Source organism: Chroicocephalus ridibundus, chromosome 1 (genome assembly GCF_963924245.1).
Source record: "Chroicocephalus ridibundus chromosome 1, bChrRid1.1, whole genome shotgun sequence".
Taxonomy (NCBI): domain Eukaryota; kingdom Metazoa; phylum Chordata; class Aves; order Charadriiformes; family Laridae; genus Chroicocephalus; species Chroicocephalus ridibundus.
This window is the reverse complement of record NC_086284.1, coordinates 171259293-171284955: the sequence shown is the minus strand read 5'-3', so window position 1 is coordinate 171284955 and position 25663 is coordinate 171259293. Positions and strand designations below refer to the sequence as shown.

The 25663-nt window shown below is 42.2% G+C and overlaps 1 protein-coding gene across 2 annotated transcripts in view; it reads right to left on the bottom strand.

Annotated features, from left to right (window-relative positions):
* EEA1 (early endosome antigen 1) overlaps nt 1-25418 on the bottom strand; it is a 77082-nt gene extending 51664 nt beyond the window's left edge. Inside the window, exons 1-4 of one of the 2 annotated variants that reach the window (XM_063322807.1) lie at nt 25253-25418; nt 16538-16630; nt 13534-13656; nt 2567-2694 (exon numbers count right to left, since the gene is read on the bottom strand). In XM_063322807.1, coding sequence (XP_063178877.1) covers nt 2567-2694; nt 13534-13656; nt 16538-16630; nt 25253-25276 — 368 coding nt within the window. In that variant the 5' untranslated portion in view covers nt 25277-25418. The remainder of the gene's footprint in view (nt 1-2566; nt 2695-13533; nt 13657-16537; nt 16631-25252) is intronic. The other variant, XM_063322808.1, reaches the window with a different exon arrangement.
* Between the last annotated feature and the right edge of the window lie 245 nt (nt 25419-25663).

The following is a 25663-nucleotide window of genomic DNA, read 5'->3' as shown; positions in this document are numbered from 1 at the left end:
TAATTTTTTTCAGAGGAAGATTTTCTGCTATTTACACATTATTCTGCCTGTGTGAGACCTTCACTGGAGGTTTGCAAACACAACCTTACTGAGACAGGTGTAGCTGTAACCCAAAAACCATATATTGGTTGTGGGTGGAGAAGAGGGAGCAGCTTTCTCACCGGTATGAGTAAGTAAATCAGGTAATATTCACACCTAAGATCATAAATGTAATCTCAGGCAGGTGAAACAGTTAACTATATTGAAGTTGTGCCTGAACATATACAGATCTGCAATACTAAAGCATTTAAGATGCTCCAGTCTTCACAGCGGATAAAAGGTTTTGAGCTGTATAGAAAGTTTGTAGTAGAGGGGAAGGAGGAGAAGGGAAAGACAGGTTGTGATGTAAGGAGACCCTTCTACAGTAGCTGCCTTGATATTCCCAACACAGTTTTCCTTGACAGTTTTAAGACGAAACATAAATTCAGTTTAACTGACCAGTGGAAAATGAATGGGGGGGGGAAAAAAAAAGTGTAAGGGATCACTCCAGACACATAACTTTGTTTTTCTTACTGCCATCCAAATCCTCACCAAATCTCCCTTTCTGCTAGGGCTGTTATGATCCCTTTCTCCTCTCAGCACATCTTCTCAGCCTCACCATCTGGCAAATCCTGACCACCTTTTCCTTACGCTCCACTCCATTCCCCACCTGTACGGACAGTGCCTCCATCCTAGCACTGAGTACAAACGGCCTCGATAAATGGCACTGGGGAGAGTTACACACTTTACCCTCGGCACTTAAATACGCTAGTTTATTGGGGGGGGGAGAGGACACAATGTAACTCATAGTACCTAGCTTTCTCTATTCACTAAAGAAGGAACTTCACCTCCCGGTCTTGGTCCTATGAATTACAGGTAAGCTTCACTCCTAGACCACTAACAGAGTGGCTCCCTGCTGCAGGCTGCAATATTTCTTTAATGTGGTATGCCAAGTCTTGGAAAAACACATTTATGTTGAATGAGAGTTTTGTCAAGCAAGCATGCAACTGAGAAACACTGAAGAATGCCACACTAATAGGAAGAAATAGCTCATGTGTTACACAACAGCTCTCACCAGACTCCCTTCACTCCATCCAAGCTCCCTGACCTTGTCCGCTTTTTCAATTATATGAGAGAAAACAAAACCACTTGTCCTTAAACTGTCAAAAGTCAGGAATAAAATAAATAAATTCCACGAGCCAACATCTGGTTGACATTGGAAAATTGCAGGCATAAAAATAAATCTTTCATAAACTATATAAACAATACAGCTATGACCAGTAATTCCCCCATGTGAATGCTATTATTCTACTAAGAGTATCATTTCAGGTCTAAGTTATATCACCCCGAAAAGACCTAATTCAGGCAGAGAAGAAACAGACATTCTCAAATAAACGTGCACATAGGAAACCCAATATAACTCCATTAGCACCCTATCACTTTCTCCTATCTTAAGCCCTAATTTTGATTTTTTTTGTTGCAGCAGCCAGGAGAGAAGGCAGCCATCCACAAGGAAGGGTCTGTCTGTGCACGAAGACATGGCTAATGCTGGCTCTTATGGGCTTGCCAGCTCTGCACATTACTGGGGAGATACAAATCTTCATTCAGATAACTACTAAAATATGTTACCTTCCACACTCCTCTCTCACCGAAGAACCACCCTCTCTTGAAGTATTACATAAATACATGGATTTCTTTCAACGTAATTATTCATCATTTTGGGTCACAGCCCTACTAGTGACAGAACTAGTGACAGAACTAGCAGGAAGCAAAAGGAAACCTACATAAATTTTACCCTTAAGAAAAAGCTTCCCAAACCAACACCAGGGATTACTCCAACACAAGCAGACTACTCAGTGAAACTTTTCTAGAGAAAGTTTCACATTATCAGTTCCTGCTGCACACCGCTGCTCTCAAAAATAAAATAACTTGGTGTATTTCCTAGGAATACGTTTAACAACCCAGTTTTGACTGAACAGTTAAATAAAATAAGTTAGATTTCTGAAGATCAGCATGGAGTTTCTGCAACGTAGAAGGAGAATTACTGACACAAACAGAAACTTCTCAGATTTGCAAATAACTAGGTAAATATGGGAACCTATTGAGGCAAATCCTGATGTTATGATTACCCGATAAGTACCGTAACTACCCAGGGACAAAAACAGTTTTCTTCTCTATCTTCAGTGTTGTCCCCCCCCACCCTCAAAAGATGAAATTTCAGCTCTATGCCAGAAATTAGGAGGAACCTGCATTTTTTCTGCCACACTCACAAAAATCATTCCAGTCTGTAATGTTACATTGTCAGCTGCATAAGAAACAGGTGATTTAATTAACAATATAAACATGTGTATCTGATTTTCATTTATTGTCAGCTCAATATCAGCCAATGTAAGTTTCAAGCTGCCTTTTAACTGTAGTTGAAAAGGGGGCATGAACATTTAAATACCTGACTACATAATTAAGTGTTCAAATTAATACAGCCTTCAGTGTAATTAGAAGCAGCTCAACACTGACACAAAAGCACATGCACAAATGAGTACTGTTGCACCTTTCCGGTGACAGATGACTTTCCCCTCCATGAGTTGAATCAATGCCAGAATTATGAACTGCTTCATAGTGCTTGAACAGCTCCTCAGCTGATCCATGAGACTTCATACACAGAGGACAAATAAAGCCCTATTGTAAAAAAAAAAAAAAAAAGAGAAAAAGAAGTGAGAAGTAAAATTTAAATTTTTTTCCATCTTATTTTTCCACAGAATTCTAAATTTTGTTTGCGCATCTAAAAGGCAGCAGATACAATTGTTAAGATCCATACTAATTATTTCATGCTCTGATAACAGTTTTGGCAAATAAAAAGTTAGAAAATGCCTACGAAAGTCTTATTCCGTTTTTTTAGTGATCTTTTTTTTTCCTAACAGCATTACATACTAGCAACAAAACCTTTATGTAGAAAAATAAGAAGTCACTTCAGAAGGACAGCTCTGCAATTTCTTCCCCTCCCAAGAGAAGAATTTTCCGTACAACTTTTCATATAATCAGATTCCTCTTCCAAAGAGGAGGTAGAGTTTGGAGCTTGGTCTTAAAAAGAGATACAAAAACCCACTCTAAAGCACAACTATTCATACACCTAATACCACCATATTTACGCTACTGATTTTAATATGGGCCAGGAAATTAAGACCCCACTCTTTACCTTGCATATAATTAATTAGTAAATGCCATTCAGATAAATACTACATCAAGAAAATCACATCTCTACAGCCTAAAGAATCAGAAAGCATCCATTTTCATTGTAGCATTTTTACTGCAAGCTTACCAGAGTGAAAATTTAGCAGAGCAATGCCCTTATTCTACCCATTAGCACACAGACAGATGAAAACAGTAAACGTTATGTACCTTTAAACATTCGTGGAGTGTCCAAACTGCCGCTTATCAAAAGTACCATCCATCTCATTTTACCTAGCAACCTATTACATCTGCTTTTAAGGGCTGAACTTTATATTGGTTCTTCACTCACTCAGTTGTTGTGCCCGTTCTGAGTTCAATTCCCATTTACGCTACAGCCCATATGCACCATGGTGGAAAACAGAGACATTTCAGAGTCAGAGGAAACAATTTAGTCTCACATTAAAGGCTCCCTGTAATTCCAAGCTGTGCAAAGAGAATCTCATACAAGTGAGGCGAAGGGCCACCTGTTTCTTAAATTCATTTCAAATATTCTTTTGCATTTTTATATGTTACCCTTAAGTCCCTTATGCTAGTACAAATTGTAGCACACTCTAGTATCCAAGATGAGAGTACCCCTGTGGGATTATCACACTTGACATAACATATGCTCCTGTACGATTTCTGAAGAACATATGAAGAGTTTTGAGACTCCTGTTGTTCTCCTAACTTTGCCTTTGGATGCTACGAGACAAGCCACAAAAATTTAAATCTTTCTTAGCACAGAATGAACATACTGAACGTGTATACGGATAACCACAACAGCACTCATTTTCTAACTTGACGTTCGTAGTACTTTGTTTCACTAGTCACTAAGAATTCAACAACCAAACACTTACGTGGATTTAACCCAGGAGAACCATCACGTTCAGCTACTCAAGCATGCCTGGAGCTCCAGAGCACTGAACAGGGACTTCGTAACTGCTACTACTTGTTTAGTGTTGCAGAAATAAATAACTAAATACAGCTGCTTGTCAAACCCACCCCATATCATATTGAAGATTAATTTTCGCACAACTAGATGAAACAAAACAGCATATTCCTTCCTAAGCATTTACCCTTAACAAACACATTTCTTTCCAGAATTGATCAGCACAGTTTCACTCCAGATTAAACCACGTTAACTCACATGGATGTATACGTGCCAAAATGGGTACAGAAAATTGGTTAAACTACTACATTCCCAGTAATGTTTATCTGATACAATTAACATATAATTATACAGTAGCAATCACTCTGAGAAAAAGAACCAGAGGCAGATTCCTGGCACATAGCAAAGGCAATGAACTACAGGAGGGGTCAAAAAGCAAGGGATTTATTTTTCCTAGCAGTTGAAAGCAGTAAGTCTCAAACAGCGATGCTGCAACAGCACCCTTTTGGAACGAAATGCTACCGAGCGGTTCTCAACATTTAGTTTAGTTTCCCAATGATGGGAAAGTCTGCCGTTCACAGAGAAAAGCAAATATTCCTCCTAGCACCAGTAAGTGCATCTGGAAAGAACGAGTGTAGAAAATTGCTCTGACCTCTCCTTCTTTTTGCCCTTTATTTCTTTCCATTTAAACAGCAAAGTCTGTTTCTTTGCTTGATTTTTTTTTTTTTTTGTGGTTGGGTTTTATTCTGTGGAAATAAGAGTCCTGGAAAAGAGGAAAGAATAGATTATATGCGCAATTAGCCTGAAGGGACAGCAATCAATCATTTGTCTCAACTATTAGGCAAAGCCAGCCCGAGATTTCCCAGGCAGGCAGGCAGATCTGAAGGCAGCAGCAGCTGCAAGGACGAGGAGCCAGAGGCAGAGCAGAGCTGCCAAGCCAAGGGAACGTGCTGCGGCCGAGAGCTTCCAGGGTGGATGGGAGCTCTGAAGAGGCAAGCATGCTGCCACCAGCAGGGTGGGGAAGCACGGACAAAACCTCCTCTTTATAGTAGAAATCCCCCTTCTCTCACACAGGCAGGGGTAAAAACCGCATCACCCACCAGCCCCAGCCTCTCCACCAACATTGCCGTGACCACGGCCGGCCTCGCTTTTGGGCGACGTAGCACTGCTGGAGTCAGTGCTGGGTTACGGAAAATGTTGTCCTGGGGTGGGCAAGAATGCCAGCTCCTACAGCTGCAGGCACCACCGCCCGCACATCAGAGCCTTAAACTGCACGAACCCGGGACCCAGCAGCATCTTGTAGGCTGATAATACTCAGATGTTGGCTCCGATGTTAGCAGCATTAATTCAGTTCTCTTTATAGTAAGAAGATCGGATTCATCAGGGTCTTCCTGGGCATCAGACAGTAACAGACAGAAGTGTAAAGGTTTCCTGGGGCTGCAACTACTATCCCCCGGTGACAACATTGTTTGGGGACTTGGGTTGGTGGGTCTCTTGCTTCACTTCTTTTTCAAAAAAATCTTTTATATACAGCCGTAAAAATATCTCTCAGCATCATCTTAAGATAAATTTTGAAAATATATGCAGAAGCGTATTTTACTAATCTGAAGACAAATGTGTGAGAAGAAGGAAGAGGGGAAGAAACCTCATGGTCTCAGATGCTTAAATCTTGTAAGCATTTTTGTTAGTTTGCAGGAATTTTTATCAAGTGCAAGACATTCCTATATCAGGACCATGCCTGACCTGGATGAAGAGGAGACTGTGCAGTTACAACCATAAGATGTAACACTGGTCACCAGAACTTGGGGCAGCTGAGGTGTCCTCTCCAGTAAGCCTGCACTTGGCTCCCTTAACTAAGAGTCTCCTTTACAGAAGCAGCAAGTGTGAGAGCAATCTTCTTGTACCTGAAGAAGGAAGCCACCACATAAAACACGTGCAGTTATACTTTTCGAAAGGCTGTATTTGCAAGAGACACTTGGTAGGTTTAATTTTAAAATGCATTTAGGAATTACTGTGCATAAAGCACAGCCACAGAGCAGTGAAAGGCATCTCATATTCTTCATTTAATAAAAGCAAAGACATCATTTACAGCCCCCGAAGCGCTGCACCATAAGTCGTAACTCCCTAACTGATGTTTCTAATTGGGTTTTATCTTTCACTTTACACAGGGACAAAAGAGCCTAAAAGAAGTTAAATGATGAGTAGTTGGGTTTTGTTTTTATAAACAGAGAATCTTTTCACCAGGAAATGACAATTTATTGAATACAAAGCTTTTTGCAGATGTCTGTCAGTTAATGGAAAACAAAAAGAAAACCACAACCATCACATGCACAAGTTTTTATCAGGAAAGAGTTCTTAAGATCACCACAGAATTGCTGAAGCCAGACAGAGCAAGAACAGTCAAACAGGAAAGGAGTCCAAACCAAAACCCCACATACAGGCACAAACAAGCCACTAGGAGTCAGCACACAATTTACAGCTCAAAACAGCCCCTGGCCCAGGGGTCACGGCATTCCAATGAGAGCGAGAGAGATGCTAAACTTCAAATCCTCATTTTCTGATCCCGAGGGAAACGTTTCCCTTTCAGGTGGACGCCCGTGAGCCATGCCGAGCACCAAGCACCTCCACAGCACCACGCTGTTCGTGGTGGGCCAGGCCTTCCGCAGACTCCAAAACACACCGGTTTCACTCCAAGCAGAACAGAAATTGCTGCGTAGAAGTTCTGTAGGAAAGTGTCTTGCCTCAGCTTGAGTTATAATGCCAAATTTCACCAAAGATCTCAGACTCCATGGAAGCACAAGAGGCTTCTTGACTTGCCTTTCTCAAGACAGACTTACAGATAAGCCTGAAGAAGAACACTTGTAGCTATTTTCCCCCTCTAATAGTTAAGATTTACTTTCAGGCCTGAAAAACTTAAGCTTCTCAGTGCTCTCTCTCCTAAAAGGCACACAAGGTAAATGATTCCTTTCGGGTAACGTTAATATTTGTACAAATCATTAATACTGTATTCTTTGGGAAGTACACCGGGATGCTAAAAACAGCACTGAAAGGAAAGTCTTGTCACAAGAACTACCACGTTTGATTTTATTGTACCAATATAATTTACAGGGCCATTAACTGTTGGAAGAACTTTGTCCTCCCGCATCGAAACACACTGCCCGGGGAGAGCAGGGGCACGGACCCACAGGCACACAACACAACCTGTGGACTGCCTGCAGGCTACCACAGAACCCCCCTAATCCTCAAACTAATTCAAAACTGATTCAGAAATAGTTTATGTAACAGAAAAATTCCGTTTCTCTGGCTTCTCCTCATATTACTCTGTAGGACTGGGGGGGGAGCGTGGCTGTGGTGTAAAAATACGTTTCCAAAAATTTCAGCCTTCTTAGAATATTGTCTTACTTGTAATGTTTTTTTCCTCACCATTCTGCACAAACCTGATCTAATGAAGTTGTGTAATGTGACGAGACAGTTTGAAAAGCAGTATTTTTTTTGCTCACTAGCAAAGAAAATTGAAGATCTTCAAATATATTCCCTCAACAGGCTGACGGCTCCTGCGTGAGGTTTAAAAAATAACCAAACATTTACATGTAGGTGTGTAGTCCCAAATCCCTACCAATGGAGAGCTATTCAACACAGTTAACAGACAAAGAAACTAGTCAGCTGACCTAATAAATGTGTATACCACATGTGGGGTCAGTATAACAGCTCCCTGGGCTCCATCTTCAATAACCGGAGCCTGAGACACCTACATATACATGCATTAGATCTGTCTTCATCTGCCAGCTGCTCTTTTTTTCCCCAGAGCTTTAATGAAATGGTCTTTGTAGAGCTAATATGAAATCTTGACTTAAGTAATTAATGAGTGAAAGCACAGCTTACTTTATTCAAAGCTCCTTTTTCACAAATTAAAGCTGGAGTTATCTGGCAGAAAGATGACACCTCTTGAAAGGCAGTCCCATGGGCAAAACGGTTTTTACAGGAGGGAATTCGGATTTGCTCATCTAGTTGGAGTTCAAGAAAAAAGGTACTCTATCGAAGTTTGAAAGTCACAGCCATAGCTATCCAGCTTCCTCAGCGTTTTCTTGAAATGTCTGATGACTATCTAATTTATTGTCCAATCCTATTTTAACACTGCAAAGTGGCCCCATCCATGCGGCTGTGATGGCTGCTGTATGTGGTAGAGAGCCATACAGCACGAATAGCACGCACAGAGCTCTATTTGCTAACACAAACAGAGCTTCTGCAACATCTTGAATTTTTATCCCAGCAATTATGTCATGAGTCAAGCTTAAAGAACCAAGGAACTTTGCTGTTTTCCACTGACAAGTCACTTTTATTCCACAAACACTCTTTCTGGGAAAATATTTAAGTATTGTGGCGAACAAAAAAAAAAAAACCACCAAGAAAAAAACCAAACCCAAAACCAAAGCGCCAAACCCCACAGAACTGCAGTGTAATTGATACTTTTACCATATGGAAAAGATGAGCGACTACTCTACCATACACATGCTATAGGACAGCTTAGCCCAATCCAGTATACACTTTAACATGCTTGGAGTTCACATGACCAGACTTTAAGTTTAAATAAATTTGAGTTTATGGGCTTCCAGAAATACTGGGCCAGCACTCAAGCCTACAGGCTGTTTCCAGTGAGCCACATGAACAAAAAGCAATAGCTGTGATTCAGTCCCAAAGCTCTAACACCTTCCAGACAGGCCCTACATTTGCCCATGTCTCAGAATCCAGACTTAGAGTAACAACTCTTTCACAACGGTATTGGTACAATAAGCTGTATGCTGTGAATAAAGTCCAGTGTGTTTAAAAAAATGAAAGTAAGTTCAAGAACTGTATGGCATGTTCACACGCTCAAAGGCATACACACTTTTCTGCAGTTGATTTTAGGTTTTGTGTGTCGTGAATATTTGGAAAAATTCTAAATTCACTGTTCACGTTTTTCCACCGCAGGTGAACCTCCACAACCTTCCCTGATACAAGATACACATCTTCACCAGCATTTGAATAGCAAGTCTAAGCTAAAACTCATATATTCTCCAGTTACACAGTGATTTAAAGGCTGGAGCACTTTACAGGACAGAAGATATACTTAGGGCCAGAGGACAGAAACATACTGATGTTTCAAAGCTGAAAGATGTATCAAGTAGTTTCTAGGTTTTATTTCCCAAATATATATCGAATCAATTAACTGAATCCTCAAGAAGTCCTCAGAGGCAGATTAAACTGTCTGCCTAGACAGCAAGGGCAAGACCACGTTTCATAATTTATTTCAGAAGTCTTACATACTATTAAAAAATAGTCATGAAATATTTTAAGTAAGTTAAAGAATAAATAAATTAGATCACTTTATACATTGTTAAATGGAAAACGCAGTTGACATTTTTTCCAAGCTTTCCACCATAAAAAGCTCTTTCCTCTGTGTTTACATAAATAGTAAGACAACAGTGGCTTCCTCAGATAACATATCTATTTAATCATTACAAAAGTAGGTTAAAAGGTCATGTTTTATATTATTAAGACCTGCCGCCCATTTCAATTTTACAAGTAAGTATTTCAGTTTCTAGACAAAAAGAAAAAAAGTGTCTTGCTACAGTTTATTTCATACCAGACTGCAGACTCTTCCCAGTGTCTTCCCAGAAAAGAAGATGGATTCTTCCTGAGAAGAATAGAACCAACATAATTTCTAGTTCAGTTCTCTTCTGTTTTTATTACTATTGATGAGTAAGACTACAATTCTGTCACAACCTACAAGACTACAATTTTGTCACGAATTAGAAATTCTAATCCAGTGGATTCTCTCTTAAAGAAAAGTCACATCACATGGCCAAGCCAAATCAAACCAGTATCTCTAATTCTTCATTCTCTTAGTATTGTTCAGATGTTGCAGCAAATTAATGTACTAATGTAGCTCAACCAATGATTTTTCTTCCTGTACAAAGCAGATGAGTACCACTGAGGTGAAAACAGCCACTGCAACCTAATTGGAGAAGCAACCGAAAGAGCAGCCAAAGAGTATAAAATATCAGCATTAAAACATTGACATGATGTTCTGTGCAAAAGCAGTCTACAACATTCCAAGGGCATCCATAAAAACAGAAGATGCAATCGATTGCACCTACAATAAGAGCCAAGCAGGAAAAAAAGACGCATAAAGAATGAGGTATTTTCAAAGAAAGACAGAAAGACCCCACATTTTTGCACAACTAATATGCCAATTTACACTCTAGGCAATCCTGCTATGAAAAGTCTGTTCAGAAAACATCAGGGTCGAAAGTTCTAAAGTCTACCCAAAAGAACTGTTCAAAAATTGTCTTAGAGTTAGCCTAGTTGTAGATAAGACAATAGTTATTAACGGCCACTACATTCTAAACATTGCAAGAAGCTTTTCTGAATGCCCAAGGAGAAGCCAGGAAGGGAAGTCTGAAACTAAGCCTCTTCAACTGACTCACTCTTTAGATGTCCAACAGAAACAGTCAGGAAATGCTGGACACAGTTTAGAAATGTATCATTCCTTTAGGAAAAAGAAAACAAAACGGAAGCAGCCACGCAGCTTTTGTTAGTGACACCACAGTACACATCAAAGTTGGGGAACAATGTTCTTGTTTGGGAACGTGGTGATACGTGCGACTTCCACACGACATTTGTTTGGTTGAGTTGGCTACATCTGGACAGAGACAGTTGCCAACATTTTGGTGGTTGTTCCTGAAGCTGAATAAGCCTCAGTCTTTTAAAGTAAGGCTTCATCAGTGTTTGGGGGGCAGGGGAAAGTATTTCACTGTCATTTTCACCAGTTACCCTACGGTGCAATCCCCAGTTTGAAAAATAAGGGCTGCATGGAGAGCTGTTTAAGAGGAAGACCATATATAAGGCTGTAGGCAAGTGCTGAGGATCCTTTCCCTCAATAGGATATCAGACAACTTCGGAAAGCACAGGAGTGGAGGCCTGTGACTGAAGAACAAGACCAACTCTCATTGCATGGAGGACAGAAAGGAGGGAAGGGCAAGGAGAACAGAGGGGCAAATGACCTGACTTACTAAAATTTTCCTCAGCAGGGAGGGTGTATTAGCGGAAAACAGGTTAGTGAAGAAAGCTATAGGCAAAATTAAAAGCAAGGTACTAATGCTTTTGTCAACCCAAGTGACAATTTTTCAGGTCTCACAGAGTGTGACCAAACACTGCCCTTGCAACAAGTCCTATCTCCATGTTTGAGGAGAAAAAAAAAAAAAACTGGCAGAAAAACTGAACTCGGGAGCTTCTTCAGCATTCTTTCCAACAAACTGTGTTTGAACTTTTCACAGGAGTATCAACACGCAACAGAAAGCCAAACACCAGTCTAAGTAAGCCAAACTCAGCGATGGTTCGTGTCTGCCACATAAGATGACACTGATAACAGATCATATTCTTCTTATAATGCTGACTCAAGAACAGCAAAGATGGAATGAAACGCGACAAACTGGTCGTGTTGCTGCCTCAGGATCACAATGTGCTTGTTACAAATGCAAACTATCATTTTCCATCAATAAATGCAAACCATCAGCTTCTCAGCACTCAAGTGTTTTAAACTTTACATATTAGTATTGATGATAATGATCAACGGATTCCCCCATTTTTTCAATGCTTCTATGCACACCGATATAGTAAAAGATCAAACTGGAAAAAAAATAAACTATATATATTAGCATTGTTTGTTTCTCACCTCTTTCAGATATTAACTGAATCACTGTACCAAGAAACACAGCTTTAGGAGCAGAAAACAGCAACAGCTAGAAACAACTGAATTTGCATTTCACTTGCTACACTCAATACACAAGTTTTATTGACAAGTAAAAAAGTACTGACAAGTAACTGATGGTGGAAAAACAAAAAACTCAAAGTGGGCAAGAACCTGCAGTCAACTCTATGAAACCATGTTAAACACGAGCCAGGTAAATAAAAGAGTAACTTCTTCAGGTAACCAAACCACCTCTGATGGCTCACAGCCCACAATCTACTGATATCATCGCATCAGGAATGCTACAATCTGTCACTGGTAAGCCACAGCTTATTCAAATAAGGCACTAGCATTGTGACCAGATAACGAAGAAAATGAAAAGCTGAACTGACCACTAACAGAGCTCTACAGATGGTCCCTACTTCAACAGGAGGCAACAAGGAATCCATCACAAGCCAGTCTCCAGTTGTCCTGTCTCTGAGGAGGTCTCCCAGCACCCCAGGAGGGCAGCATGGACCAGTTTTACCACAGATCCTGCTCACTTTAACAGGTGACACTTGAGCCTTGAAAAGAGTTCTCAAATAACTCCAGGATAAACAGTGTATTGATGGCTTTCATCACCTTTGGGAATAATGTCCCGCAATTGTAAGTTTTCCCTTCAAAAATAAAGTGTAAAAACACATTGACTGTAGGGAAGGGAAAAAGCACTACTTAGCAAACGCATACAGCAAATACACGCAATAAAACCACATCGCTCACACAGCCTAGAATAAACACTTTGATTCCAAAACACAACAAAAGTAACGTCGGCAGAAAGAATGCAAAACTTCACCTCCGTCCAAACCCATTTAGTGCATGGCAAGCTGCCCGCCCCCAGAGGCCAAATCTACCCTCTGAAGGTTCACAGCAGAAAAAATTCAGATAGCCTTGCGCAGCTGGAGGCTGTTACCTTATGGAATCTAAATTCTTCCAATTGAGGAGAGTAAAACTGGACACTTGGTTTGAACTGTGCAGTTTTACACTCCACAACTGGAAGAATTTAGAATTGCAGTACTATTTATAACGTCTACTGAGACAGCCTTTGCATTTTATTAGGGGCATAAAAAAATCCAATTAAGTTTTATATTAGAAAATGTTTTTATAATTATTTTTATAATGTTGCTGCAATACGTAAGGCTCTTAAACATGTTCAAGAAGTGAAGCTTCTAAATTTTTTATATTCCTGTTCTCTGTTCCATCTTCTACCCAATGTACCTATTACCCACTAGAAATCTGCTTTAAAAATCGTCAGCTGACAGGAGCTCAAAATATTTCTTTTCACAAAGGATGTACCAGATCCAATGCTGTATTTATCACTACACTGAGGCTGAAGTAAATGAAATAATGTAATAGTCTTATTTACAAGAAAATCAAGCGAAAGGTGTTCAAAAAGAATATATCAGCGACCGCAAGTCTCCCAATACCACAAATGTTTCATGTGAGAGACAACTGCAAAGCAGAAAGCTAGACATAGATTAACTCTTCTGCTGAATGTATACTTTGGAATCATGCATAAAAGATCAAATTATGCTTCTGCAAGGAATCAAAAGAAACAATTTAAGAAGCTGACACCCAAGCCATGAGAAAAGATGTATGTTCATTTAAAGCGGCCCATTACCAAAGCTATTGAAACAAAATAAACAAGACCCACAGTAACAGCTGGGAGGTCACGAAGCTCCTGTCTTCTTTCTGTCCCAGTGTGCTCATTCTGGTAATGTTCAGACAGATCAGTGGGAGTTACACACGCTTTCATACATAGCGGACAGATGAAGCCCTGTGAAACGTATATTGGTTTTAAAGAGACTATTAAAGATAAAAAAGAAGATTTGGACTCAAATGCTGTTCAAATTCTTACGCTGACAGTTCTCTACAATCACCAAAAGCAAAGTTTGCTTTCCTTTTGGAAAGATAGTTTTTGCAAACCACCTATCAATACCATAAGAAGGCAAGAAGGAACAGTCATTAAGAACACGAAAATATACAAATCCAAAACACGCTTTAAAAGCTAGCACCATGCTGCATACTACTCTGTGTTTTCCAGACACTCTTGGTTCCCCCTTCATGTGACAGAGGAATAAGCTGCTTAACAAAGTGTGAATGGACCATTGTGAGGCATCATGTCAGATCCACCACGCAGTTGCCCATAAGGGTGTTCAGATGTTTCACAGAAATAGAGAAGGGTGGTGCAGTGAGATTGCAGAAATAATACAGTAAATTAATAAGCAAGTTTGTGGCAGCAAGAGAGCCCTACAAGCCAGCGCAGTTGCACGCCTGGCTGGCACGCTCGCGTAGGGAAAAATACACACCTTGCTCGGTAGAATTTAAATAAAAAAAAAAAGTTAAATCGGTTTCTGAAGAACAACAGCTTCACATCTTCTAGGCACATACTACATGCTTAAACACCTAGAAAAAAGGTGGATGTGAAGTGCTGTGGGCCTCCGTCCATGCTGCTGCCTGGAGGATGCCCGCACCTCCCTGGCCGAGGACTGCCGGCAGAACAGGCTGAACACAGCCCTCCGTGCACGCATGGGAAGGTGAAGGCCCCTTCCAAAAAGGATGTCTGTGGCAAACCTGTCTAGCTAACGCAGCCACATTACGCTAATGAAAGCGTAAGCGTGCTGGTGAACTCATGGCAAGCAACCCCGTACTGCAGATGGAGTTGCACTGGGACCTAAGCTAAAAAGGTAGGACAGGCTCAAACGTTTCCTCCTTGGGCAGACTGCACAGTGAATAAAAGATGTATCCAGACTTGATTACAGGTCTACGTGTGATCTGAAGTGCTGACATGGCCACAGACGGGGCTAAAACAGATTCTCACCTCTCCTTGAGCAAGGAACAGTTTGAATTCAGACTTCCCCACTCCTTTTGTTTCATAGCACAATTCTCAAAAATCGGGATTGATCTCAACCAGGCTTGAGGAGGTAGGAAACATGAGAATCTGCACAGATTTAATAATTATTCTCCTTTTGAATCTTGCAGCAATAAAAATTAGAAAAACATAGCCAAGAAACTGGAATGAAAACAAGTCAACTGGGTTTCTGATTTTACATAATACTGGAGAACCAGGTGGGAACGTAATGATAAAATGGACAGAAAGCATTCTGCAAAGTCTGGCTATGGTGCTCCTGGAGAGAGAGAAGTTCTCAAAGAGATAACACCTCAGGGCAGCTGCACAGGAAAAGGAAGACCAACAGAAAGGCCCAAGTTGCACATGCTGTAATGCGCGAATCTCGGGAGAGTAAGAGCCCATCACCAGCTTCGGAGCTCAGTTTCAGACAGATGCTGAAATTATATGCTAAGGAGAACACACCACTTGTAAGTGATGCAACAGATGGTGGAATTATTGACAACTAAAAGATACTTCTTCAGTATCGACCAAAAGCGACACAGCAGCCTTTGGTCTGACCCTGTTCCCACTCAGCAGCAAGAAAAGCCAACAGTGCAATAGTGCCTGCACACCATCACTTTGAAAGCCCATCCTATGTGAAGAAAATACTGCCACATCAGTACTGAGGCACCTCGTCACACCCACCAGCTGTACAGTCAGTGATATTGCACCCCTGTTAACAGAATTGTGCAATTTTAACCAAACTTCGGAAAAAAGCAATTATCTCATTGCACATTTTTAGGCCTTAATTAACTACAAAAGTAATGAGATTTTAGTCTGCAGTTTAAGAATATTTATTTGCTTCAGGGACCGTGTAAATATGCATACAAAACAGATTTGGACTCACAAACGTGTGACATGTATAACATGCAGCAAAATATTAAGGAATGCCTGATTATACTGACTGTGATAAGGCTTCAAGAAATAAGCAGATGCACAGATGGAAGGCAATGAGGATTTTAAACAGCACAGTGGAAGTTTCTCTTATCATAGCAGACATAGGAGTATCTGAACCATCATGCACTTTATTCAGTGTAAGAAAGGGCACTTTGCTCCCTTTTATGCTGTAATAGGAGTAATTAACCTTGCACTGCATTTGTATGCTAAGCTTGAAACATTTTCAAGCTAGGTAATCAGGCAACATTAGCACAAACTCACTCAACAGCCAGTGAAGTCAGTTTGCATTTTCCAGAGTTAATATTTGACAACACTGTAAATCCAAAGACATTGTAATATGGGATTGAAGCAAGAATAACAACTTATTCTGCTGGTCAAGTATGGCATACGGCACATAAAAAATGGATAGGATTTATAAGTGGTAGATTTGTGCACCAGCACCAAATAAAAACCAACACGTTTGATATTTCACGAGGAGGAGGAGGTTTCCAGTATACTTTATACCTTAGCAGAAACAAGGTGAAAAGGGAGTATAAGTGCGATAAAATGTTAAGCCTCATTTTTTGGAACTCTCATAAAAAGATTCATTAATGAGGAGCCTTGAGCTTATGTCTGATTGCTTTTAATGTTAATAATTCGTCTCTAGGATTACAGGAAGGACTGCTTGTGACCATTTAGACAGACAAGCATAACTAACAGTTACATATAAATATGGCCTAGCCTTCCTTTTTCTATTTAAATAACAACCAATTCTTAGAAGATGATACTTCTGAGTGTTTATTTAGTTAGGGCACCAAAAGTTACTTCCAACAGCTTCAAGGCTCAGAGAAACAGCCCCCAGGGTTTAGGACTCCAATCCCATGTACAGTACCTCGGAGGAGCCTTCGTTGTTCACGTCCACGGCATTTCCTGGTGTGGCAGATGAATCCGAATCTGAGCTCTGAGAGCCACCTCTACCTGGAGTCTGAAATAGAGGGGGGAGAGAAAAATGAGCGTCTACAGACTGTATTTAATAAAGCATGGTACGTATCCCATGCAAAGGCCTCTCTTCTACTTGCTGGAATACAGAAGTATTTTCCCTCTACAAGAGCAACGCAGTGAACAACCTGACAAGCAATTATATAATTTTCAGTGCAACACTTCAACAAAAGCTTTTATCCAAGACTCTCCATGCATCAAAGAACAAGGAGACACCAGCAGCAAAGGCCAGGATTTTAAACTACTTCCCCTCATGAACGCTCAACACAAAACAAAGATTTAGGCTAAACTCTGCCCTTGTACCACTCACTCTGATGTTAAATTATGTCTCTGTATCCAATAGGAAAACACTAGAAATTACAATCTAAACAGTTTCAGAAGTAGTAAACTATTATCATACTGCTTTCTTGATAACTTGTCTACAATCTGAACAAGTCTTTAAATATTTGAAAGACAGAAAACTAAAAAGAGAGGACCCTGCTGATACAATAAGCACGTAAACAGGTACACTGCCTTGATTTGGAAAAAATAAAAATCAAGCCTGTGGTAAATTTAAAACATGTTAATCAGTAAGACAACCTATAAAAAAAAAACCTCTTATGAATATGTTGAAAATCAAAACAACAATATTGATTTGAAACTACAGATTTGGAGAAAATAAGCAAATAAATTTGAAATACTACATAATTTAAAATCTGGATAGATGGATCACAGTTTATAATCCTCATTTAACTATAACTTTGATTTAAATTTGTTTTAACTTCTCTTACTCATGTCAAGAATGCCACTGGTTGACTAATGGCAGGAGTTAGCATTCTCAAAGCAAACATCAGTAAAGAAATTATCTTAATATGGATATGCAAGGCTAGTTTCAACAAAAAATAAAAGTTCATTATCCAATTCCATGATGACAATCGCAAATGGGATGAAGTAATGCTACTGCTGTATTTTAGCCCATCTGGAAATACTTGTAATGTTACAAAGGATTTTCTAATTTAATATTGGGGATTAAAGATACCAAATTTTAAATATGTAGACAGAAACGTACAAAGAGAGGGACAGAAATAGATATATAGTTTTAGTTTCTAGATCTTGGTGACTCCAAAATTGTATTGGTTTACAATTTTCTTGCTCAAATATATCCTCTTTTTTTTCCAGACACGCCAGCTACATAACCTTTTATAAGATATCTGCATCATGCATGCTTTTCCATACTTTGAAACTTAAGTACATTTTCCTGCTTTGTTTTGTAAAGAATGCTCTGTTCCCAACTTTCATAAAGGTAACAGCCTTTTATTACTAATCGAATAAAAAAATAGGTAAACAACAAGTTTACTGATTAAAGACTTTTAATTCCCAGTGAGACACAGCTCAACTTTAAAAAGACCGAAGACTGGCTAAATGGAAGTGAGGAGTGAAGCAGCAAGGTATTGGGGTTGGCAACAGTAAGTGGAGGAGAAGACCATCTCTCCTCATTCCAGCCTTCTCTGGGGTCGTTAAGTGAATCACCATACTCTGGTTTTCCTATTCCCGTGTCTTTTTTCTTTTAGCTGTTCTATGTTTCTAAAGAAAATAAGAACACATTATAGTTTCCTTCTAGTACAGAACACAAAAGCAATAGGCAAGGTGACACAAGCTCTCCATGTTGATAATAGGAAAGGCAAAAAAGGGCGTAAGCAAAGAATACGATGCATGTGCAAAGCACAACAAAGTGAAGGCATTCTCCTCCAGGTCACTGATACAGACAGTAAATAAGGCACATCCCAGCACGGACCATGGCTGCATGCTCAAGTTTTCACATTGCATCAACCTGGGAGGACCAGCTGATACACTGCAGGGCCATTCAGGGGGACCCAGAGGGGCTGGAGGAACAGGCCAACAGGAACATCATGCAATTCAACAGGGACAAATGTGGTGTCCTGTGCATGGGAAGAAAAACCCCTGGCAACAACCCAGGACTCCCTGCTGAAAAGGACCCAGGGCTCGTGTCACACAGCAAACTGGACAGGAGCCAGCAGCATGCCCTGGCAGCAGAGAGGGCCACCAGCACCCTGGGTTGTATGAACAGGAGCCCAGCCAACCGACCAAGGGAAGTGATCATCCCCCACTGGCCAGCACCCAGTCAGACCACATCGACATACCGCATCCAGTTTTGGCTCTCCCAGTCCCAGGAAGACATTGATAAACCAGGGTGAGTTCAGCAAAAGGCCACCAGGACAGCCTGGGCTGTGCGGACAGGCTGAGGGAACAGGGCTGCATCAGCCCGGAGCAGAGACGCTTTGGGACAGCCTAACAGCAGCCCCGCCACCTACGAGGAGGTCATCAGAAAGAGGCAGCCAGGCTCAGCAGTGCAGAGTGGGAGGAAAAAGACAAAAACTGAAACAAGAGAGGTTCCCACCGGACGTAAGGAAAAGCTTCTCCAGCGTGAGGCCAGGCCTGAGCAGCCTGCTCCTGACCTCTGAGCTGGTCCTGCTCACGGCAGAAGCTCAGGCTAGAGAGCTCCTGAGCTCCCCTCCAGCCAAAATTGTTCTGCAGTCTCTGAAGCGCTGCCCTGCGGAAACACACGTCCTGCAGGAGAGCCCCAAAACGCATGTTTAGTACCACCATTAATGAAGACGTGGATTGTGTGCACTGACAGTCAGAGGAGTAATATCTAAAACAATTAGTAAAGCGTAGACAAGTTTCTCAGTAAGACAGATAAATTAGAGTATTGCATCTAATGTTATAGACAGTTTTCTTCAGTTTATACAGTTCAGAAGTTCCTTTCTGTGCAATCCATAAACCACAATCGTGCAACCCAAAGGTAAGGCTCATTTGTGAATCCATTTTGTGCAAGAACGAAGAATCCACAGAAGACGTATATACACATATGTCTACATCAGGGAAGACGAAGAGGTCAGGCATCAAAGCTTTCTTCCACAAAGGAGCTGAACTTTCATGATACAAGAATCAACTTCTTATTGAGAGGAATTTTTAAAACAGCCTGCACAGTTAAAAAAATCTGAACATGATAAAAAGGCTTTTGTATAGCAGTTAGCTATGGTGGCTGCTCTGCTCCAGAAAGCCTGAGAACTTGGACCCTTATCTGTCCCAGCATCTATGTCCACAACTAGAAATGGGATGTTTTGAAATGAAGAAGCTGTCAGCATTAATGGATATGCACTTCTTTACTAATGCTTTAGAAGAGATGGAAGCTTTTTGTTCCACTCTTCTGCTCCAAAAACTGAAGAATGTCCCTTCATGCAGTCTTGGACAGAAAGACATCAGAGCAGAGGAAGAACTTGAACAGAACTCGACAGCCTGGGCAATGGCGATAAGCGATGGTCCAACCGTCTCTTTAGACAGGCAGCACACACCTCCACTTTTGCAATACCTCAGCATATACTTTCCGCATACCTAATGAATCATTTCGTCCCAAACCCAAGAATCTTCCGTGACAATTAACACAATATTTTCTTCACCTTATATCCTAACTTCCTATACGACATTACTGCGCATTGTTAATCGCCCACCACATTTCACCCCTGAGTTGACTGCATTTCACAATGAGATTTGCATATTAAGTTCTGCTAGTTCTAGCATTACAAATTGGAGATTATTATAACCTCCAGGATGAAAGCTCTTATATTAAAAGTACAGTGTTATTACTACGTGGTTGATTAAAGTATTTGCTTTATGAAACACTTCAGACATGCCATAATCACACTAAAAGGCACTGCACGGCATGTCTTATTACACGCAATATACAAGACAGAAACTATTAAACAGTACCTGCTAAAATCCTTTTACCTTTCAAAAAACAACATGCTCTCTTTAAAAGACAAAGCGTAATTCCAAGCTAGATTTAGAAAACTTAGTACAAATAGATGGCATTTTCTGGTGAGTGGCATGCACGGGGAAGAGGGTTGGAAGGAAAGAGGTCATTAAGTAACTCAAGATCAGGAGAAACATCCCATAGCATCCGTTTGCAAAGTAATACAGACTAGCAAGAAAAATTTAATACAAATTTGGAAGGATGTTATGGAAACCAAGACCATAAATGCAATTAACTTATCTTTCAAGGCTGTAATACAATTTAAACATCCTTCACCAGTCAAATAAAGAATGGGGGAATATCGGGAATATTTTTTAATTGATCACTGCATGACCAAATAGGTTCACACACACGTTTAAGCTAGGCTCCCAGACCACTGTTACATCATGTTCCATTAAAAATAAAAGTTTTTAAAAAAAAAAAAAATCACAACATCTCAAAACAACTCAGACTTTGTGAATTAAGGAAAGACTCAGAATGGTGCTCTTTGGTTCCAGTTGGACTATACAGGGAAGCAAAAGAATGACTTATGAATCCCATGGGAAAAGTAAATTTTCACACAGGCTCCTGTATATGCATTTTTACAAAATTAACATGTCACCCTTGAAGGCATACCTGAAGTTGAAAGACTCACGCAAAATTAGTCTCTCACCCAGCCTATTTCTTTCCTAGTTGTCAGAGTTATATTTGTTTACTTTGGGGAGAGGCGTATGTTTTTTACTACCAGCACTAGAGTTGTAGAAGTAATATGCTAAACTTCATAATGTTATTCTCTGTGTTATCTCAAAACTGCAAGCTAATGTAAAGAAACATCATTAACAACAAAAAGGGCGACAACGATTGCAGCTTGCTTTCTGAAAAGGAATAGAAAATTATATAATGAATGAGTTGAGCTAATGCATTAAAATGACAGAGCATAAATATGGATCACTACCATGTCATTTTTGCATAGTCATTTATCTGTCTAGCTACACTCCATTCACTTACGATACTCTTTTCAGCATTTTTAAATTCAGAATAAATTAAACCTTTGAAAAAATATGTTAAGCTTTCAGAAAGTCTGAACTAATATGGCTTTATACAGTTTTCCCGGCACAGATTTAAATACTACAGAAGGGTACCATTGTCCAAACATATTAAGGACCTGAAGCAACAAACAAGATGCAGGAATGAGACCAGGAGAAGGCCAAAGCCCTTGTTATCAAACAACCCTCAGTGCTACAGAGCACAGTGCAACACAGAAGAGTAATACTATTTACTTCTAAAGAAGTGTGATGCTATTTTGTGACTCTGTAAAACGAAATGACTCCTGACTTCATAGGGCGTAAAACCTTTCTTCCCCCTCGCGCCATGGGTTCCACACAAGCAGACTTTGTGCCCAGGAAGAGGCACACGCGCTCCCTTCGACCCCACAGGGAGGGCACGAGCACAGCTGCAGTTCAACGTTCATCCGAGCCAATACGCTATCTAGCCAGCCCTGCAATTATAAACGTAAAAAGAAAATTATAGGTAAGGCATGAGATGCATCGCATCCCAGACAAGTAAATATCTCTGCTCCTCAGCTTGGAGTAAGAGAAAAGGCGTCTGTACTACCCAAGCTACAGAAATGCCTACAAAGCCCTGCTCTCCAACTAGACCCCAAGATCTCCAGACCAGAACTCAAGCACTTTTAGAAACAAAGCAATAGAATCTTAGCACCCAAAACACAGCACAATCGTTAACAGTTGTGGACAGCCAGTTAAACGCAAAGAATGAAGACAAAAACTAATGCAAACAGTAGTCACACTGGCCCAACAGATGAGTCCTTCACTACAAAATATGAGTGATGGGAAGACAGCTCAGAAGAAGGTCAAAGTAATCAGTTTTCCACCATCTGAAAATAAATGCCTCCTCCTTACAAAAAGTGGTTTGTTTGGGGTTTTTTTTTACCAAGTTTTGGTATCTTGAAAATATAAGTGAGCTCTGCTTTAGTAGACCAGAGGCAACAGCCACTGCCCTACTAGTAGATGAACAACAGAGTGGCAACATAATGGCCACAAAGGGCCTTCAGAGTTGAACACAATAAAGAAATGACAGATCTCTAAAGAATACATATATGTAGGGCTGACAAAAATCAAAATATCCGGGCAGGAAAGTTGTGTCTCAGACATTCCACACAGATGTCTTTTGGGAAGGACTACCTTTTCCTAGATCAGGACAATGAACAATGCATGAAACTGAAAAGTGGCAAGAATGAATGAAAGGGGGTTTTACAGTGCAAACGTACAGAACAGATGGATCCCCGAGATGTCACACTGAAAACACACATAAAATTTAGCAACAGCTTGCAGGGAAAGGGCCTAAAACAAGGACATAGTTGAAGACAGCATGGAAATACTAACTTCAAAAACTAAGTGAGCAATGATCAATAGTAATGAGTATATAATACTTCCTATTTTGAAAATACATCATTCATAGTCACCATGAAGATGCTTTTAAAAACGGAAATTACAACTGTGGAAGAAATAAAAAGGTGATTAGGGAACAGAAGAAGTATAAAAAAAAGAAACAGCTGATGTTTTAAAAGTTCAGGAATCAGAATTTCAAGTAAGTGACTAAAACTATAAACAGTATCTTCATAGCTTTAGTCTTCCTCCCTTGCAGCTTGATGGCCAGCTGAGATACAAAAAAAAAAGGAATGTAATAAAGAATTCCTCTTTTTTTTTTAAACATACTTTCATAACTCAAATTATATCACCAGTAATGACTAGCCATCTGGCTAGAAAGGATGGCATCACCTATGAGCAAACGATAAACACGATACATATACAAGAAACTTCAGTGACTGGAAGGTGGAGGCTTTTTGCCACCTACATTAAAGGTGCACAAGAAAAGGGTCCTTGATCTTCAAATTACTGCCTCAGAGATGTGGAAGATTTTAATACTTATGCTCTTTATGAACAAATATGACAGCAAGCTATGGCTCACTTTTAACACCAAAGTACATCAGAAGTCTTCTGCATACTTTGCCAACCACAGATTGTAAATCAAAAAGGTATGTATGGGGTTGTGTGTCCAATCACTACTTTTATAAAAGGCCCAAAGCCCTTTTAATAAGAGGTAGACTTTTAAAAGCATAGTTACTTGCACCAATTAAAAGATTAACACCTTTAAAAATCTTGGCATTTCTCTATTTATTTTTTGGGCAGGAAGAAGTCTGTTTCACCTTTGTTGGCAATTAGCTGTGCTGTAATCCTGTAATCGGGAACCACTGGGGAATGTTTATTTGTTCAAACTTTTCAGAGAAGGTGGCTACTTCTAACACACAAAAACTTTTGCACTGGCTTCAGATTTTTATAGGAAGTGTTTAGCTGTACTTATTACTAGGGGGCAAATTTCCTTTGGCACCATATCAAGCTTTTTCCTACACGATGTAGGAAAAGCTCTCCTTGACGGCCTGTTGTTTCTCAGAATCAATAAACACCCAGTTAAATGCTGCCAATATTTAATTAGATCCGTACTAAGTTTCCCTGCTTGTTAGCAGGGCTTCCCATCCAACTACAGGAAGGAAGTTCTTCCTTGTAAACACGAAGCTCCAAATAGACCAAGAGCAATCTTCACCTGTGCAGGGTCTATGACCGAAAAACAATTTGAGGCATGCTTTACGCCGAAAAAGTTGGTGGTATGCATACCGACGTACTCTCTTCCCCTCTGATAACTCTCATTCATGTAGCAACGCTTCCTTGCATGGCAGATAAGGAAAGCATGCCAGCATTTCCAATGAAACACCCTTTCACAGAGGTGTTATGCAGACAGCATGCTTCCAGATAAACACCAGATAAATAAACCACTGAGGGCAGCTGGTTTCCCCTCTAATCGTGAGCGCCTTCTGCATGACACAGACCCCGCTCTCCTGCGGTGCGGGATCTGGAGCGGGACATGGAGCTCTGCCTTTCCATCACCGCCGTGACTCAACCCTTTTCGGTGCATCCTCCAGCCTGTCGAGCGCTGTCGATAAAGAACCAAATCCCCGGGGCCCTGGGCCACCCCGACACCTTCCACCCCAGCCACGGCTGGCCCTGCCACGGAACCACGCCAGGATCTGGGGAGGCGGGAAGGGTTTCATAAACGAGTGTCACAACTTGGCTTTTCCAACCAGGCAGAGCTGCCGGAAAAGCCGGTTCCTAAAATAAGGGGAGTCGGCTGGCCGCTGGGCTGGCTTTCAGCATTATCAGCCTGTTCGCCCCGAGGGAACAAGCCCTGGTCCCCGCGGTGGCTCTGCCCGGGCCGGGATCCCCGTCAACCTGCCCCCGCCGCGGCGCGGAGCGAAGGCGGCGGGCGGAGACGCTGCCGCGCTGCGGGAAGGAACCACGCCGGGGCAGGGCCGGCCCCACGCCCCACCGACAGGCCTCTCGCCCGGCCGCCGGCGGCCCGCCCGCCGCCGGCACCCCCCCACCCAGCCCGGGGGACGCCGCTGCCACCGCCCCCATCCGGGACCGCCGCCCCGTCCCGCCCCGTCGGGGCTTGGGCCGGCCCCCGCGGCGGGCGAGGGGGCGGCGGCGGCGGACGGGCTCACGGCCTCGGCGGCCGCCACGGGCCTACCCCCTCCCCTGCGCCGCAGGACAGGACAGGACGGGCCGGGCCGGGCCGGGCCGGTGTCTCCGTCCCCGCCGCGGGGAGCCCAGCCCCGAGCCCGGCCGGCACCAGGAAGCGGCACCTCCCCGCCACGCCACGGCAAGGCAAGGCAAGGCAAGGCACGCCATGGCATGGCACGGCACACCGCCCTGGCCGCCGGAGCGGGTCTCGCTGCCTTACCCGCTGCAGAATCCGCCTGAACATGGTGGCGGGGCCCGGATGCCGCCGGGCGGCCGCTGCCAGGCCGAGGGGGAAGCCGCGGGGCCCCGCGCAGCGCCGCCCCCGCCCCGCAGGAGCCCGGCGCGGCCCGCTCGCCCCGTGACAGCCGCCGCGGCCGGGTAGGCGGGGCAGCCGCCGCGCCGGGGCGGGACCGCACCGCGCCGCACCGCCCCGGGGAGGGACGGGGCTGCCACCGCCCGGCCGCGGGGAGCCGGGAGGAACGGCGGGGAGACAGGCCGGAGGGAAGGAGCCGGGTCGGCGGGGGCTGCCCCGGCGGACGGGTCGGCTGTGGCGGTGAGGGGTCCGCGACCCCATCTCCTCCGTGAGAGCCCGGGGCGGGCTCCTTCCCGCCGCGCCGGGCCCAGCTTGGCA